Source organism: Rana temporaria, chromosome 4 (genome assembly GCF_905171775.1).
Source record: "Rana temporaria chromosome 4, aRanTem1.1, whole genome shotgun sequence".
NCBI lineage: Eukaryota > Metazoa > Chordata > Amphibia > Anura > Ranidae > Rana > Rana temporaria.
Window position 1 is genome coordinate 51,746,126 of NC_053492.1, and position 15,826 is coordinate 51,761,951.

The 15,826-nt window shown below is 43.4% G+C and overlaps 1 protein-coding gene across 12 annotated transcripts in view; it reads left to right on the forward strand.

The window, feature by feature from the left end:
• Positions 1-15,826, forward strand: part of OTOF (otoferlin) — a 465,027-nt gene that overhangs the window by 56,631 nt on the left and 392,570 nt on the right. For all 12 annotated transcript variants that reach the window (XM_040348386.1, XM_040348390.1, XM_040348393.1 and 9 more), the window contains exon 2: positions 10,992-11,050. In XM_040348386.1, coding sequence (XP_040204320.1) covers positions 10,992-11,050 — 59 coding nt within the window. The remainder of the gene's footprint in view (positions 1-10,991; positions 11,051-15,826) is intronic.

Genomic DNA, 15,826 nt, shown 5'->3' on the forward strand with positions numbered 1-15,826 from the left:
GCCCAAATTGGCGAAAGTGCAGTTTTGCCGCAGTGCACCAGATTAGACAGGTGTGAATGGACCCTGTTGTGTTTGATCACCTCCAGTCAAAATAAAAAGATAAAAACAAACAGACGGTGGGTCCCTGTATGTCACCGGGTCCCTTAGAAGAGACACTGCAGATAATAGAAGTAGTTATAGAGAGGAATGATGATGTTATCGGGAGGATGGTAATTCCATGTAATAGCCGATAATGGGGACAGATCCTCTCCACAAATAAAAGCAGGAATCACCAGCTTGGGAAGAACAGCGGCAATTTTAGAATCAATGAAAGTGTCACATTGATCTTGTGTGCAGCCAATCACGGCTTATAGTCAGGAGAGAGCTTTGTAAGCTAAGCATTGTGTCACTTACTGTGCAGTAATAGAATGTCATCCATTACTGATCCACAAAGGGGGTTATTCCATACCATGGGAGTCCTTCCATACACACCCGCTGCGGCACAGATACAGCCTAGAATACGGACATTTATTTATTCCATGGTACAGCCTGACTTTAATAAACACTTACATTGTTTCAATCTTGAGCTAAAGGCTAGTCCAAATTTTGTAGTACTTTTGCAGAATGTGATCGAATGATCAGTGGGCATTTACAAATTGTTGTACTCTGGTGGAAATTGCTGTGTGAAAGCAGGGCCAGATTAAGAACATCATGGGCCTGGTGCTGAGGATTTTGGTGGGGCCTTTTAGGCTGCATTCACACCTCCGCGACAAGTAACGCCACGTACGCGGCGTATTTTGCCGCGAATAGTGTAACTTTTTTTTACAAATCCTTCCTATTGCTTTGTATGGCCGAACGCCAATGCCGCCTGAAAAAAAGGGTCCGGGACTTTTTTTCATGCCGCAGGTGTACGGCGTTTATGAGATGTGAACCATCTCATAGACAGCAATGGGAATTCTCCCCTCCAGCGGCACGAGCGGCCAGCGTCGGGCGTTTTGTCGCGGAGGTGTGAATGGGGTGTAATAAATAAATGCGTGGGAATGACATTAACGCAGCCCAGCCAAGGCAAGTGACCAAAGGCACAGAACCCAGAAGGAAGACCGGGTGAAGATGGAAGTGCCCGGGCCCCGCCTGATTCAGCGCAGCGCAGCACTGGAGGGCTCAGTCTGAAAATTGAAGTGTACCCTAATGTGCTAATATGCTGTGCATACTTGTACGTTGTGGCATAACCTACCCCAGGGCCTCTAAAAAGTAGTAATGTCAGGAAAGTTTACTACCGCTTTATTATCACAGGATCCCAGGAGCCTCTCATGGGGCCCCCTACTGACCCGGTGGACGGTGGCCCTTGGGCAGTGCCTAAGTGCACAGTTGCCAACATTTAAAAAATATTTTCAGGGCCACTTTTTTAGATAAGTGCTATATTTAGAGTAGCTGAGATCCCAGATGTTCCTCTATACATCATAGTAGTAATCACAAAATTAAATGAGTACTAATAATGGGGCAGAACAAATATGAGAACTGATATTTCCTTTAGTTGAACTAACAAAAGTGTGTCCATTCTAGAGCTGGTAACATTGAGGATATTCAGTATAATTTTAAAGAACTGTTTTTGTGGGTAAGCGACATAGGGGAGGAGTATGGACGGTATATAAGTGGGAAGTATGTGCAGGTGAGGGAGAGGAATGTGGAGGGTCTAACAGTGGGCACTATGTACAGGAGAGGAGTACAAAGGGTACGAAAAAAAGCACTATGTACAGAAGAGGAGTGTGAAGGGTATGACAATGGGCAGTATGTACAGGAAGAGTGAGGGGGTATGACAGAGGGTAGTACGTACCAGAGAGAAGTGTGGAGGGTATGATGGGGCAGTATGTACAGGAGAGGAGTGTGGAGGGTATGACAGTGGGCAGTATCTACAGGAGAGGAATGTAGACGGTATGATAGTGGGCTCTATGTATAGGAGAGGAGTGTGGAGGGTATGACAGTGAACACTATGTATAGGAGAGGAGTGTGGAGGGTATGACAGTGGGCACTATGTATAGGAGAGGAGTGTGGAGGGTATGACAGTGAGCAGTATGTACAGGAGAGGAGTGTGGAGGGTGCGACAGTGGGCACTAAGTACAGGAGAGAAGTGTATGACAGCAGGCACTATGTACAGGAGAGGAGTGTGAAGGGTATGACAGTGGGCGCTCGGTATAGGAGAGGAGTGTGGAGGGTATGACAGTGGGCACTATGTACAGGAGAGGAGTGTGTAGGGTATGACAGTGGGCACTATGTACAGGAGTGGAAGGATATTTAGGGACTGAGTAGTGGTTAAGCGGGTCATACATGGATTGAAATGACGCCAATTATGCAGAGACCAGCCATACTCAATCTATGTATGGGCTAGCTGGTTTTACACAAGTCAATCTATTAATCAACTTGAGTACAACCAGCCTGTTTTTTTTTTCTTAAAACAATCAGTGCTGCCAGCTAAAGTTAGCAACACTGATCATTGTACGCACTGGCAGAACACAATAACACTGCAGGAGTGATTCCCCCATCCACAGATCAGCAGGTGAGAGGGTGTGTGGGGACAGGCTGGGGAGAGATACTAGTCAGTGGCTGGGTAGGCACTGGTAGTATCAGAGTCAGATACACACAGGTTACATACGCCACGATCGTTAGAGCGAGAACAATAATTCTAGTACTAGACCTCCTCTGTAACTCTAAACATGTAACCTAAAAAAATGTAAAGCATCGCTTAGGATACCAAAAAAAATTGTGCTAACTTAACTAACTAACTAACTGTTTTTTTAATGAATGAAACATTTTTTTCCAAAAAAACATGTTTGAAAAATTGCTGCGCAAAATACCGTGCTAGAGCTGCACAATTAATCGTTAAAAAAATCGTGATCTCGATTCAACCCCCCTGACGATCTCCAATGCAGAGTTTGCTGATTCTTTCATATAACAAGTGGAGAGACTTTCAGCTGTCAAAAGAAAATATCTGGGCAGTCTGCCAAGTTTTTAACAGGAAACATTGTAACTAACACTTCCTTCTTAGATCAAAGGGATACACTTCTGTGTGTAAAGAACAAATCTGGGCAGTCTGCGAAGTTTGTAAACAAAATGAAACATTGTAACTAACTAACATTGTAACTAAATTTAACCACTTAAAGTCCAACACTTGTTTCTTAAGTTAGAAAGCAATATTATTTGCTAGAAAATTACTTGGAACCGCCAAACATTATATATATTTTAGCAGAGACTCTAGGGAATACAAAGGCTATTGCTGCAATATGTTATGTCACACTGCATTTTCCCACTTCAATGAATAATAAAAACCATAAAAACAAAACAGTGAAGTTAGCCCATTTTTTTTTTTTTTTGTTTTAATGTGAAAGATGATGTTACGCCGCAACAATCGTGAGAGAATCGTGATCTATCTTCTAAGCAAAAAAATTGCAATTCTCATTTTAGCCAGAATCGTGCAGCTCTGTACCCTGCAACATAAAAAGTGCAAAGACCACCATAGAGTCATTTTCTAGCAAAAAACAAATGATGATTTTTACATGTAGTAGAGAAGTGTCAGAATTGGCCTGGGTGGCAAGGGGTTAATTACCATGAGTAATATACAAATAATTATTATAAGCACTGTGATCCTATCAGCCTGCTGTAGTGTGTCAGCTTGTATTTATATTGGCCGCTCTGAATGTAGCTTCTGACAGGCTGTGCAAGCATCTCCGTATCTCCGGAACCATAAATGATAGTCGTCCCATATTTTAACTAGTTGTGGGGTAGCTCTTCCCATGCCTACCCCCAAATGTGGGGTTTCTGTGACCTCTGGTCATCGAGCTACAACCCCCCAAATTCGATCTCAGGAAAAAAAAATCTTAAAAAAAAAAAAAAAAAAGAAATAATTTTTTTTTTTTTTTTTTTTTGGCAAATGGGCCTATCTTGAGAAAGGGGCCTGGAGCTGCAGCTCCATCAGCCCCATTGTTAATCCGGCCCTGTGTGAAAGGACCCTTGAGGTTAACCTGTTGCTGCCCACATAACACATACTATACGTATGTGTTTTACTTCCCACATGCCGTAAATATACTTCACTGGGCAAGCAATCTTTCATTGCTGAGAGCGCATTCGCTGTGCACTCCCAGCATAGAGACCCAATTGTCAAAGACAGCTCTCAAACCCCACTAACATTTAGTAGCTGGCAGAAATGGCTCCCGATCATGTGACCACTGTGACAACCAATCACAGTGGTCACATGGTTGCTGATCCTCTCTGCCCCCAGCTTTCAGAACCTTTTAAAGGAACAAAAGGGGTTAACATATACTTTCATATGAAGCCAAAACTTTTTTATTATTTGTGTGAAACACGGAATGGTTAAATCCCATTTAGGGTATTTTTAGTGTCTGCATCCTATTGGGGAAATTTCCTTTAAAATCCTGTTCAGAAGACAGAACAGGAAATTAGAGGACATATCCTGGAGGGAAATCCCCTGTGACAGCTGTCACAGGAACAAGTGTCCCTATTGGAAATTTTCCTCGTTATTTATGTTCTGATGACATCTTTGCTTTATCATCCCATCACTTTGCGTGGACCATTTATGCACCGAAATCTAGCAGAGCTGAAATTGCAATAACCATTGCCAAGATATTATTAACCAGTGCCAAGATCTAATCCACCAGTGCTGAGATCTCATTCACTAGTGCCAAGATCTCACCCGCCAGTGCTGAGATCTCATCCACCAGTACCAAGATTTCATCCACCAATGCTGAGATCTCATCAGACAGTGCCAAGATATAATCAATCAGTGCTGAGATCTCATCCACCACTGCCAAGATCTCATTACCCAATGCCAAGATCTCATCCACAAGTGTCAAGATCTCATCCACCAGTGCTGAGATCTCATCCACCAGTGCCAAGATCTCATTAACCAATGCCAAGATCTCATCCACCAGTGCCAAGATCTCATTAACCAATGCCAAGATCTCATCCAAAAGTGCCAAGATCTCATCCAAAAGTGCCAAGATCTCATTAACCAGTGCCAAGCTCTCATCAACCAGTACTGAGATCTCATCAACCAGTACTGAGATCTCATGAGACAGTACCAAGATATAATCAACCAGTGCTGAAATCTCACCCGCCAGTGCTGAGATCTCATTCACTAGTGGCGAGATCTCATTAACTAGTGCTGAGATCTCATCCACCAGTACCAAGATTTCATCCACCCAGACTGAGATCTCATCAGACAGTGCCAAGATACAATCCACCATTGCTGAGATCTCATCCACTAGTGCCAAGATCTCATTAACCAATGCCAAGATCTCATCCACCAGTGCCAAGCTCTCATCAACCAGTGCTGAAATCTCATGAGACAGTACCAAGGTATAATCATCAACCAGTGCTGAGATCCCACCCACCAGTGCCAAGATCTCATTACTCGATGCCAAGATCTCATCCACCAGTGCAAAAATCTCATCAAACAGTGCTGAGATTTCACTGACTAGTGCTAAGATCAACCAATGCTAAGATCTCATTAACTAGTGTCAAGATTTCATCAATTACTGTCAGATCAACCAGTGCTGAGATCTTATCAACCGATGTCAAGGTCCTACCAACCAGTAGCAAGATCATACCAACCAGTGCAAAGATCTCTTCTATCAGTGCCAAAATCACATCTAATAGCACCTAGATCCAATATATCTGCACCAAAATGGAATCTACCAGTGCCATCTCCGGGAGGGCCCCACTCACATCTGTGCTTCTGTTGCATTGCTGCACAAACCTTAATATATGTTCTGTTACTTTTTCTGTCCAGCCAAAAAGTTTTTCTAAATTTGCATAAAGTCGGGGAAGTTTCGGAGCCCCGTCAGATTTTTATTTCTGTCTATGCCTTGTTTCAGATGTTTCCCTCACTTCTTGTCTTGTAAAACCACTGACAGCAGAACAGGAAACGATGGAAAATCTTTCTGTATCACTAATCCCCGAAGGAGCTGCTGAGTATTTTGGGCGGCATGTTACCTTTATCTTCTCGCTGTCCAGGGTGATAAAAGAGAGTCTGAAGAATTCCAATGTCCACACGATACACTTCTTTTTCTAGGATTTATTTGCAGAACTTAGTAGAAAAGAAGTTGGAGGGGTGGAAGGGTAAACAGGTAGGTAGGTTCAGGTGTATAATCTCAAATAGGAAACACTGCTGCTTCCAGCAAACAGTTCTCGTCGCCACTCTAGCCAGAGTGGGTATTGCTCACCCGGATAGGTCCCTCTCACTGGCCTAGCAGCCGGGATGGCGCATGGAATAAAGTACAAGCAATAATAAAATTCAAAAAAATGTAAAGTTCCCTTCATGCTTGCGTGCAAAGGCGAAGGCATACGTAAGTTTCCCGCACATATGTAAACGGTATTCACACCACACATGTGAGGTATCACCAGGAACATCAGAGTGAGAGCAATAATTCTAGCACCAGGCCTATTGTGTAACTGGTAATCTGCAAAGGCTTTTAAAACATTCACTATGAGATTTTTAGATACTGTAGTTTGGCACCCTTCCATGGGCATATACAATTTTTAAAGCATGACATGTTATGCATTTATTTACTCATCGTGTAACATCGTCTTTTCTATTTTAAAAAAATGGGTTTTATATTGTGTTTGTGTGCATTAAATTTGATTAAACATTTTTATTTTTCCAAAAAACTTTGAAAAACTGCTTTACAAATACCAAGTGACATAAAAAAAATGCAAAACACACCATTTTATTCTCTGGGGCCTCTGCTTAAAAAAAAAAAAATGTTTGGAGGTTCTAAGGGCCAGATTCACAGAGGAGATACGACGGCATATCTCCTGATACACCGTCGTATCTCCTGTCCTATCTATGCGACTGATTCATAGAATCAGTTCCGCATAGATATCCCTAAGATCCGACAGGTGTAATTGACTTACACCGTCGGATCTTAGGATGCAATACTTTGGCCGCCGCTGGGGGGAGTTTGCGTCGTATTCCAGCGTCGGGTATGCAAATGAGGATTTACGGCGGCGATCCACGAAGGTTTTTCCTGTCGTTACGTCGTTGCTAGTAATTTTTCCCGTCGCAAATTTACACCTGCTTTAACATGGCTTAACTTTAGTCGAGCCATGTTAAAGTATGGCCGTCGTTCCCGGGTCGAATTTCAATTTTTTTTTTGTTTTCGCGTAGAACGTCCGGGAATACGAATAGACGATACGCACGCCACCGTTCTAAAAAATGACCATGCGCAGTACGTCCGGCGCGGGAGCGCGCCTAATTTAAATGGTACTCGCCCCATTTGAATTGGGCGGGCTTGCGCCGGACGTGTTTACGATACACCGCCGCAAGTTTACAGGTAAGTGCTTTGTGGATCGGGCACTTACACTGAAAACTTGCGGCGGTGTAACGTAAACAGGTTACGTTACACGGCCGCAATTGTACGTGAATCTGGCCCTAAGTATTTTTCTAGCAAAAAAAAATCATGATTTCTACATATAGAAAAGAAATGTCAGAATTGGCCTGGGTGGCAAGCAGTTATAGCTCGGGTGTTTTTGTGTTTCATAACCTCAGCACTGAGGTTTACCTGTGGGGCCTAATGAACAAATAACAACAGTCATTTGCTGGGACCAAATGTAATATTACACCATAGTTCATTACACCATTGGGGAGATTACTCTGTTATATTGATCTTCGTGGATTTATTATTCAGAATACAAACAAGGCTCATATATAAAGGAACTAAGGATCCTGATGGACTTTATATTGGAACTTTAGGATTGTGCTTAATGTATTCTAGAAGAGATGTGTACTGAGAACATTTATGAATGAAGCTTGCTGCTTTACATCTTACATATATCACATATAAACGTAGATGAAATCAGGGACCTTTTAAGGCAGGGCAAAAGGGGCAGCTGTCCTGGGCTCTGTCATTTGTTTTGGGGCCCAAAAAATGTTTTGCCCAGGGTCTAATCAACATTAAAGATGGCCCTGGATGTAATGTGGAATTATTCATGGAAAGTTTCCCAGTATGGAAATCCTTTGAGGTCTCCAGTATTTATTTAGTTTACCAATGAACATTGAAAAATATCCCTCATGCTGAGAATTTATAGGGTATATATGACTAAAAAAATATAAAATGGTGTTGGGACTTTGTATGAGGCACGTGGCTTAGACCACCACAGGCCTCCATCCCTGCAAGGGTTAAAAAATTGAAGATTGGGACTTTAAATGAGATGCGATTATAGCAATATGCGATTAAGAATAAATATGGAAAATAAAAAATTGTTTCCATAATGACCAGGCTCAAAATTACCAGCCCAAGAAGCACTAAACAAATTAATCTGTCTAACTGTATGTAATTAAAACAGAGGTTTACGGTAGTTGCAGGAATTTGCAAATACCTGGGAAGCTGCAGGCCAAGCGTCACGGCACTCTGTGTAACTGCAGTCCTAACTATAATTTTTAAGGCCTCCAAAGGAGGAGCACAGGTGTGCCAATCAATAGACAGGGAGCAGATGGCAACCTAGATCTGCCCCTATCTATAGTTGGTCTGGCAAATGAAATTATGGAAACAATTTTTTATTTTCCATATTTATTCTTAATCGCATATTGCTATAATCGCATCTCATTTAAAGTCCCATTTTTTTTCCAATTATATGAATGGATAGCCATCACTGAAGAATATTATAAAGGACATGGCAGCAATTTTTTATTTACATTTTTAATTGGGCTTTAGCAAATGTTTTTATGTGTTTTATGTGGGCAATAAAGGTACTGGCCCAGATTCAAGAAGCTATTGCGCGGCGCAATAGCTGTTTTGCTCCCGCGTAGCGAATGCCCCTGATTCAGGAACATCGCTACGCGGACTGCAGCCTAGGATATGACAGACATAAGCCTCCTTATGCCTTCATATCTCAGGCTGCATTCTTGCGTTGGCCACTAGGGGGCGCGGCCATTGTGATCGGCGTATAGTATGCAAATTGCATACTACCACCGATTCACAAAAGTTGCGCGGGCCCTGCGCACGCAAGGTACGGAGTTTCCGTACGGCGACTTTAGCGCAAGGCTGCTCCTGCTAATAGTAGGAGCAGCCAATGCTAAAGTATAGCCGCCCTTCCCGCTCGTGAAATTTAAATTTCACGTCGTTTACGTAAGTGATTCGTGAATGGCGCTGGACGCCATTCACGTTCACTTAGAAGCAAATGACGTCCTTGCGACGTCATTTGCCGCAATGCACGTCGGGAAAGTTTCCCGACGGAGCATGCGCTGTTCGCTCGGCGCGGGAGCGCGCCTAATTTAAATGATTCCCGCCCCCGGCGGGATCATTTACATTAGGCGCCCTTACGCCGGGCTAATTAGCATAGCGCCCGCGCAATTTACGGAGCTACTGCTCCGTGAATCGCGGGCAAATCGAAATATTTGCGTGGGCGCAGAGCAAAAATCGTTGCCCACGCAAATATTGCGCGGATCTACCTGAATCTGGGCCACTGTTTTTATAAATGCAGTGAATAGTTTATCATGTATGGTATGACGTTTGACAAAGGAAACTTGGAAACTATCCTTAGCAGTGGGACTACACTACTTAGGCCTCGTACACAAGGACGGACTGTCCGCTGAAATCGGTCCGCCAGACCGTTTTCAGCGGACATGTCCGCCCGGAGATTTCTGTCTGATGGTTGTACACACCATCAGACAGAAATCCGCGCGTACACGATACGCGGTGACGTGGCCGTGCCGTCGCTGCGACGATTACGCGGCGATGTGCGCGGCCCTGGAAGGTCAATGCTTCAGCGCATGCGTCAAATCACTTTGACGCATGCGAGGGATGGCGGCCGAGCGGACATGTACGGTGAGTCTGTACAGGCGACCGAACATGTCCGACGGACAGGCTTCCAGCGGACATGTTTCTTAGCATGCTAAGAAACATTTGTCCGCTGGAAAACGGTCGGCTGGACAAATGTCCGCTGGAAACCTGTCCGGTCGGCCGTACACACGACCGAACATGTCTGCTGAAACTGGTCCGCGGACCAGTTTCAGCAGACATGTTCGGTCGTGTGTACGGGGCCTAAGGGTTACTGCTTGTTTAGTCTAAAGGGGAGTAACAGTACTTTTACTTACCAGACCCACCGCTCCTCTGTAAGGGGTTCTCCCCTACTCTCTGGCATTTCCCTCTGTGTCATCATGTCCAATGCAAGCCATTGCTCTTGATGACGTCAGAACCTTGGACCACTGGAGCATGGGGGAGAAGACACTGTGGGAACTGGTATAGCAGCATGGAGGAGTGGAGGGTTGGGTAAGTAAATCTACTTTAAGAAGTCCCCTATACCTAAACAAGCATTTAACCGTTGTAGAGTTGGGCTTACATTTTATGAGACTTCCATAGATATTAGATGGGTCCAGGTGAAAAAAAAAATGAATTGGAGGATGTCATCTAATGTCTACTGGTTGTCTTTAGCCACAACTCTTGAAGAGGTTTGGTGTACCATGTGTGAACTTAAGACCCAAAATATGGGTTGCCCAGTGTGTTCCAGCTCTGAACCCCTAATAGGCTAATGCCCTGTACACACGATCGTTCGTCTGATGAAAACGGACCGTTTTCATCGGACGAACCGATCATGTGTGGGCCCCATCAGTTTTTTTCCCCATCGGTGAAAAAAAATAGAACCTGTTTTAAAATTTTCATATGGTTAAAAAACCGATAGAAAAAAACGATTGTCTGTGGGGAAATCCATCGGTCAAAAATCCACGCATGCTCAGAATCAAGTCGATGCATGCTCGGAAGCAATGAACTAAATTTTTCTCTGCAAGTCGTTGTGTTTTACGTCACCGCGTTGGACACGATCGGATTTTTAACCGATGGTGTGTAGGCACGACTTCTTCATCGGATATCCGGTGAAAAAATTCATTCGTTTTCATCAGACGAACCGATCGTGTGTACAGGGCATAAGTGGTGTTACCTAATAACCATGTTATCTCATCAGTCTTCTCACTCTTTGATAAAATGTCTCTTCTTCTGTTTCAGGCCTCTCGTTTTACACCCGTGTGCTGGAGAACTGCGAGGATGAGGCCAAGTTTGATGAGGTATGAGAGTATATTCTTCAATAATAACTGCAAAGTATCTCTTGATTGCATTCCCAGCCAATCAATACACTCAATTACAGCATTCGTAATGTCTACTGGATGATGATACTTTCATAGGGAAGGGAGGTGAATTACCTTGTGATCAAGTAGTGGGGACAGCTTCTGCCGGGAAGAAATTATTAAAAAGAAAAAGAAAAAATAAAGATAAAAAAAGGAAAAACACTTTAAAAAAATATATACCGGTATATACTGATCTTCTGTTCCTTGTTTGTTCAAAAAGTACTGGGAATATGTTCTGTGCAACTGTGTTTGCCAATTTAGATTTCCTGTACCTAGAGGCTGATGCTGTTCTACATTACTGTTGTCACAGCTCCTCCCACTATCTAATTGTGTCTAATAGGATACCTGAACGGAAATACTATGCATGTGTTAATTCTAAAGAGTTTGTTACCCCAACATTTCACATTCCCTATATGTGCCAGCTGTACCATGTACTAGCTATGCTGGGAACTCAGCCTACTCTCCTCCAGTCATCAGACTTGTCCTGACACTCCCCCACCCTGGACAGCCATTCACTGTTAGGCCCCGTACACACGAGGGGACATGTCCGATGAAAACGGTCCGCGGACCGTTTTCATCGGACATGTCCGCTCGGAGATTTTGGTCTGATGGTTGTACACACCATCAAACCAAAATCCCCGCGGACAGAGAACGCGGTGACGTATACGACACCGACGTTCTCTGACGCGGAAGTTCAATGCTTCCGCGCATGCGTCGAATCAGTTTGACGTCATGCGCGGGTTCTCGGGCCAGCGGACATGTGCGATCGGTCATACTGACCATCGGACATGTCCGGCGGACATGGTTCCAGCGGACATGTTTCTTAGCATGCTGAGAAACATTAGTCCGCTGGAAAACTGTCCGATCCGCCGGAAAATTGTCCGGTCGGCCCTACACACGACCGAACATGTCCGCGGAAAACTGGTCCGTGGACCAGTTTCAGCAGACATGTTCGGTTGTGTGTACGAGGCCTAAAGCTCAGTGTACTGCCGCTTCTCCTCCCCCAACTCTTATGCAGCTCAGAACAGAGGGAATGTGTTGACTTATAAAAAAAAAGAGGGGGGGCGTGTTTATAATGTTTTTTTTTATATATCTATACAAATTTAGCAAATGTGGAAATGGAACGTTTAATGTAAAAGGAAATAATGTTTTATCTGTGTTGCCCAAAGTAACTAATATGAATCTGTACAGTTATGATAGTAGTTAAGGAGTAGACATTACATATGCTGAAGTGTAAATGGTCATATATGGTACCTACAAGGCTCAGGGTCCTGGATTCTTATGCCGCGTACACACGATCAGTCCATCCGATGAGAACGGACCGACGGACCGTTGTCATCGGTTAACCGATGAAGCTGACTTATGGTCCGTCGCGCCTACACACCATCGGTTAAAAAAACGATCGTGTCAGAACGCGGTGACGTAAAACACAACGACGTGCTGAAAAAAACGAAGTTCAATGCTTCCAAGCATGCGTCGACTTGATTCTGAGAATGCGTGGATTTTTAACCGATGGTTGTGCGTACTAACGATCGGTTTTGACCTATCGGTTAGCAATCCATCGGTTAAATTTTAAAGCAAGTTTGCTTTTTTTTAACCAAAGGTTAAATAACCTATGGGGCCCACACACGATCGGTTTGGACCGATGAAAACGGTCCATCAGACCGTTATCCTCTGGTTAACCGATCGTGTGTACGAGGCCTAAGGCTAATGAGTGGTACATTGTTCTATAGATTTGAGACCTTGGCTCTGTATGATCTTGATGAGAGGCCACCAGAGCTGGGACATGCATGCATTTTAATACATTTCCATTGATTTCAATGAAAAACACATCCATCAAAAATACAAAGATGTGAATTCAGTCTACGGGGTATATTATTGATCCAATATTTGCGCAGAACTCTTTGGTGAACATGTACAGTATCATGTCAAATTAGTGTTAAAAATTGCTCAAGATACACTAATTGTTATTACATTTCTAGAGATTCATCAATATCTATTGTTCAATAGGAAAAGGTCTTGATTGTAACATTCATCTTCTGTAACAAAAGGATGAATGTTACCTCCCCTGAGCATTGATATGACATGGACCTATTTTTACTAATATTTGTCTGATTTTAACTGTCGAATCATTGCATTTTCTACTAAACATGCAACAATTGTCTACTGAGAACCAAAATCATAGATTAGGGGTGCCGCTCCAGGCTCCTTATCTGTCCAGGTCCGGTGTCTCCTGCTAAAGAGTGCAACCTAGGGGAGAGCTTTTCTCAATGTGTAAACATGTAATAAGAAAAGATCTCAAGTGCCACACATCCAGGAAAGCCTAAAGCCTCGTACACATGATTGGATTTTCTGCAAACAAAGCGTAGGACTTTTGTCCGAAGGGCGTTGGCCGTGAACTTGGATTGCATACAAACGGCAAAGAATTGTCGTACAACAAACCAAAACTACATGTTTTTTCAGCTCTTTAGCGTCACCCTTTGGGCAACTTCTGCTAATGTTGTCTCAGGCCTCGTACACACGACGGGACAGTCCGATGAAAATGATCCGCCGGACCGTTTTTATCGTACATGTCCGCTCTGAGATTTTGGTCTGATGGTTGTACGCACCATCAAACCAAAATCCCCGTGGACAGAGAACACGGTGACGTAGACGACACCGACGTTCTCTATCGCGCGAGTTCAATGCTTCCACGCATGTGTTGAATCAATTCAACGCATGCGCGGGACTTCGGTCCGCTGGTTAGACGTACTAACCAGTGGACATGTCCGATGGACAGCTTTCCAGCGGACATGTTTCTTAGCATGCTAAGAAACATTTGTCCGCTGGAAACCTGTCCGCTAGGCCGGAAAATTGTCCGGTCGGCCCTACACACGACCAAACATGTCCGCGGAAACTGGTCCGGCGGACCAGTTTCAGCGGACATGTTCGGCCGTGTGTACGAGGCCTCATGGTTAGCATTGCTTCTAAACATGCGTGTTTGTACTTTGGATTTTTTTCCGACGGACTTGTCACACATTTGTTGTTGGAAAATTTTAAAGCATGCTATCCAACATTTGTTGTCGGAAAAGCCTGCCATCACACAATTCCAGTCAAAAAATCCGATCATGTGTACGGGCCTTAAAAATGTCTATAGCAAAAGCAGCCTCCAGCCAAGCTCTATCTAGGTTTTTCTGGATGTTCGACACTTGGGATATTTGCTTCCTACATGTCTATTGAAAGTGCTGGAAAATACACATAATTGGTATTAGTCCAGGATGGGCAGTGATGTCTCAGGGTACTCCTTCCACAGAGGTGGGTGCTTACCATGACAGTGGCAGGAACTTCCTTTGTGCTCAAATGGATTTTGATCATTAAGGGAGGGGGGACCCTATTCTTTCCTCCCCTGACCTGTCACTGCTTGATCGGGTGTCATGGGATATCTTTGGAGATTGTTGGAAGTTTTAGTTTAAAATAGATTAATATGGGTTTTTAAAATATGCGTGGGGTGTGTATTTATGTTTAACCTTATGTGCATTCATGGTGAATAATGGTTGAGGGGTCCCTAAAACCAGTTCAACATGAAGAGTTTATGACGGAGTTGGTCCATCTGGATCAGGTTGGGGATCAGGTTGGGTTCATCCCAAGCAGAGAGGGGCGGGATAATGGAGTAAGAACACTCCTACTCCTTCAAAAAATTAGAGAGGGAAGGGTCCCCCGGTCTACTCCTGTCAATAGACACCGAAAAAGCATTTGACAGGGTAGACTGGGGATTTATGATGAACACACTAGAGAGCATGGGAATAGGCCCCAGAATGAGGCAGTGGATACAAACATTATATAAAGGGCCTAGGGCCATGGTAAGGGTCAATGGTATATTATCGCCCCCCTTTGAGATGAAAAATGGGACAAGACAGGGGTGTCCCCTGTCCCTGCTTTTGTTCGTTTTAGCACTGAGACCACTTCTGGCAATGGTACGGGGGGACGAGGATATTGGAGGTTTTAGGGTGGAAAAAGAAGAGCATAAGCTAGCTGCATTTGCATATGATGTATTATTTTACATATCTAATCCCTGTATTACGATGCCTAATCTTTTGAGAGTATTAAAAGTATACGGTGAACTTTCCAATTTTACGATTAATCCAAATAAATCAGAGATTCTAAATATTAATATGAAAGCAAAAGAGGCAAAAATCTTACAACAAGAATTCCCATTTCCATGGAGAGAGACGGAAATAAAATATTTGGGGATTAAATTAACGGCCTCACCAAAGAAACTATATCCCACTACTGGAGGAAATCAAAATAGAAATAAAGAGAATAAAAGTACTTCCTCTTTCATGGACAGGCAGGATTAACGCTCTAAAAATGAAAATACTTTTGAAAGTACTAAAAACACTAACAACAAAATTAATATGGCACAACAGAAAACATAGAATAGCACTGACGACATTGCAGAAAGAAAAAAATCAAGGGGGATTGGGTGTACCCGATTTTCAAAAATATTATGAGGCAGTATTGTTAATACGAGTGGTAGAATGGGCAAAAACAATAAATGAGGAAAGATGGGTCAACATTGAACACGGGGTGGCTAACACGCAATTAGGAAGGGACATTTGGACACCTCCACAATATACAGTTGCAATAAAAAGTATGTGAACCCTTTTGGAATGATATGTATTTTTGCACAAATTGGTCATAAAATGTGATCTGATCTTCATCTAAGTCACAACAATA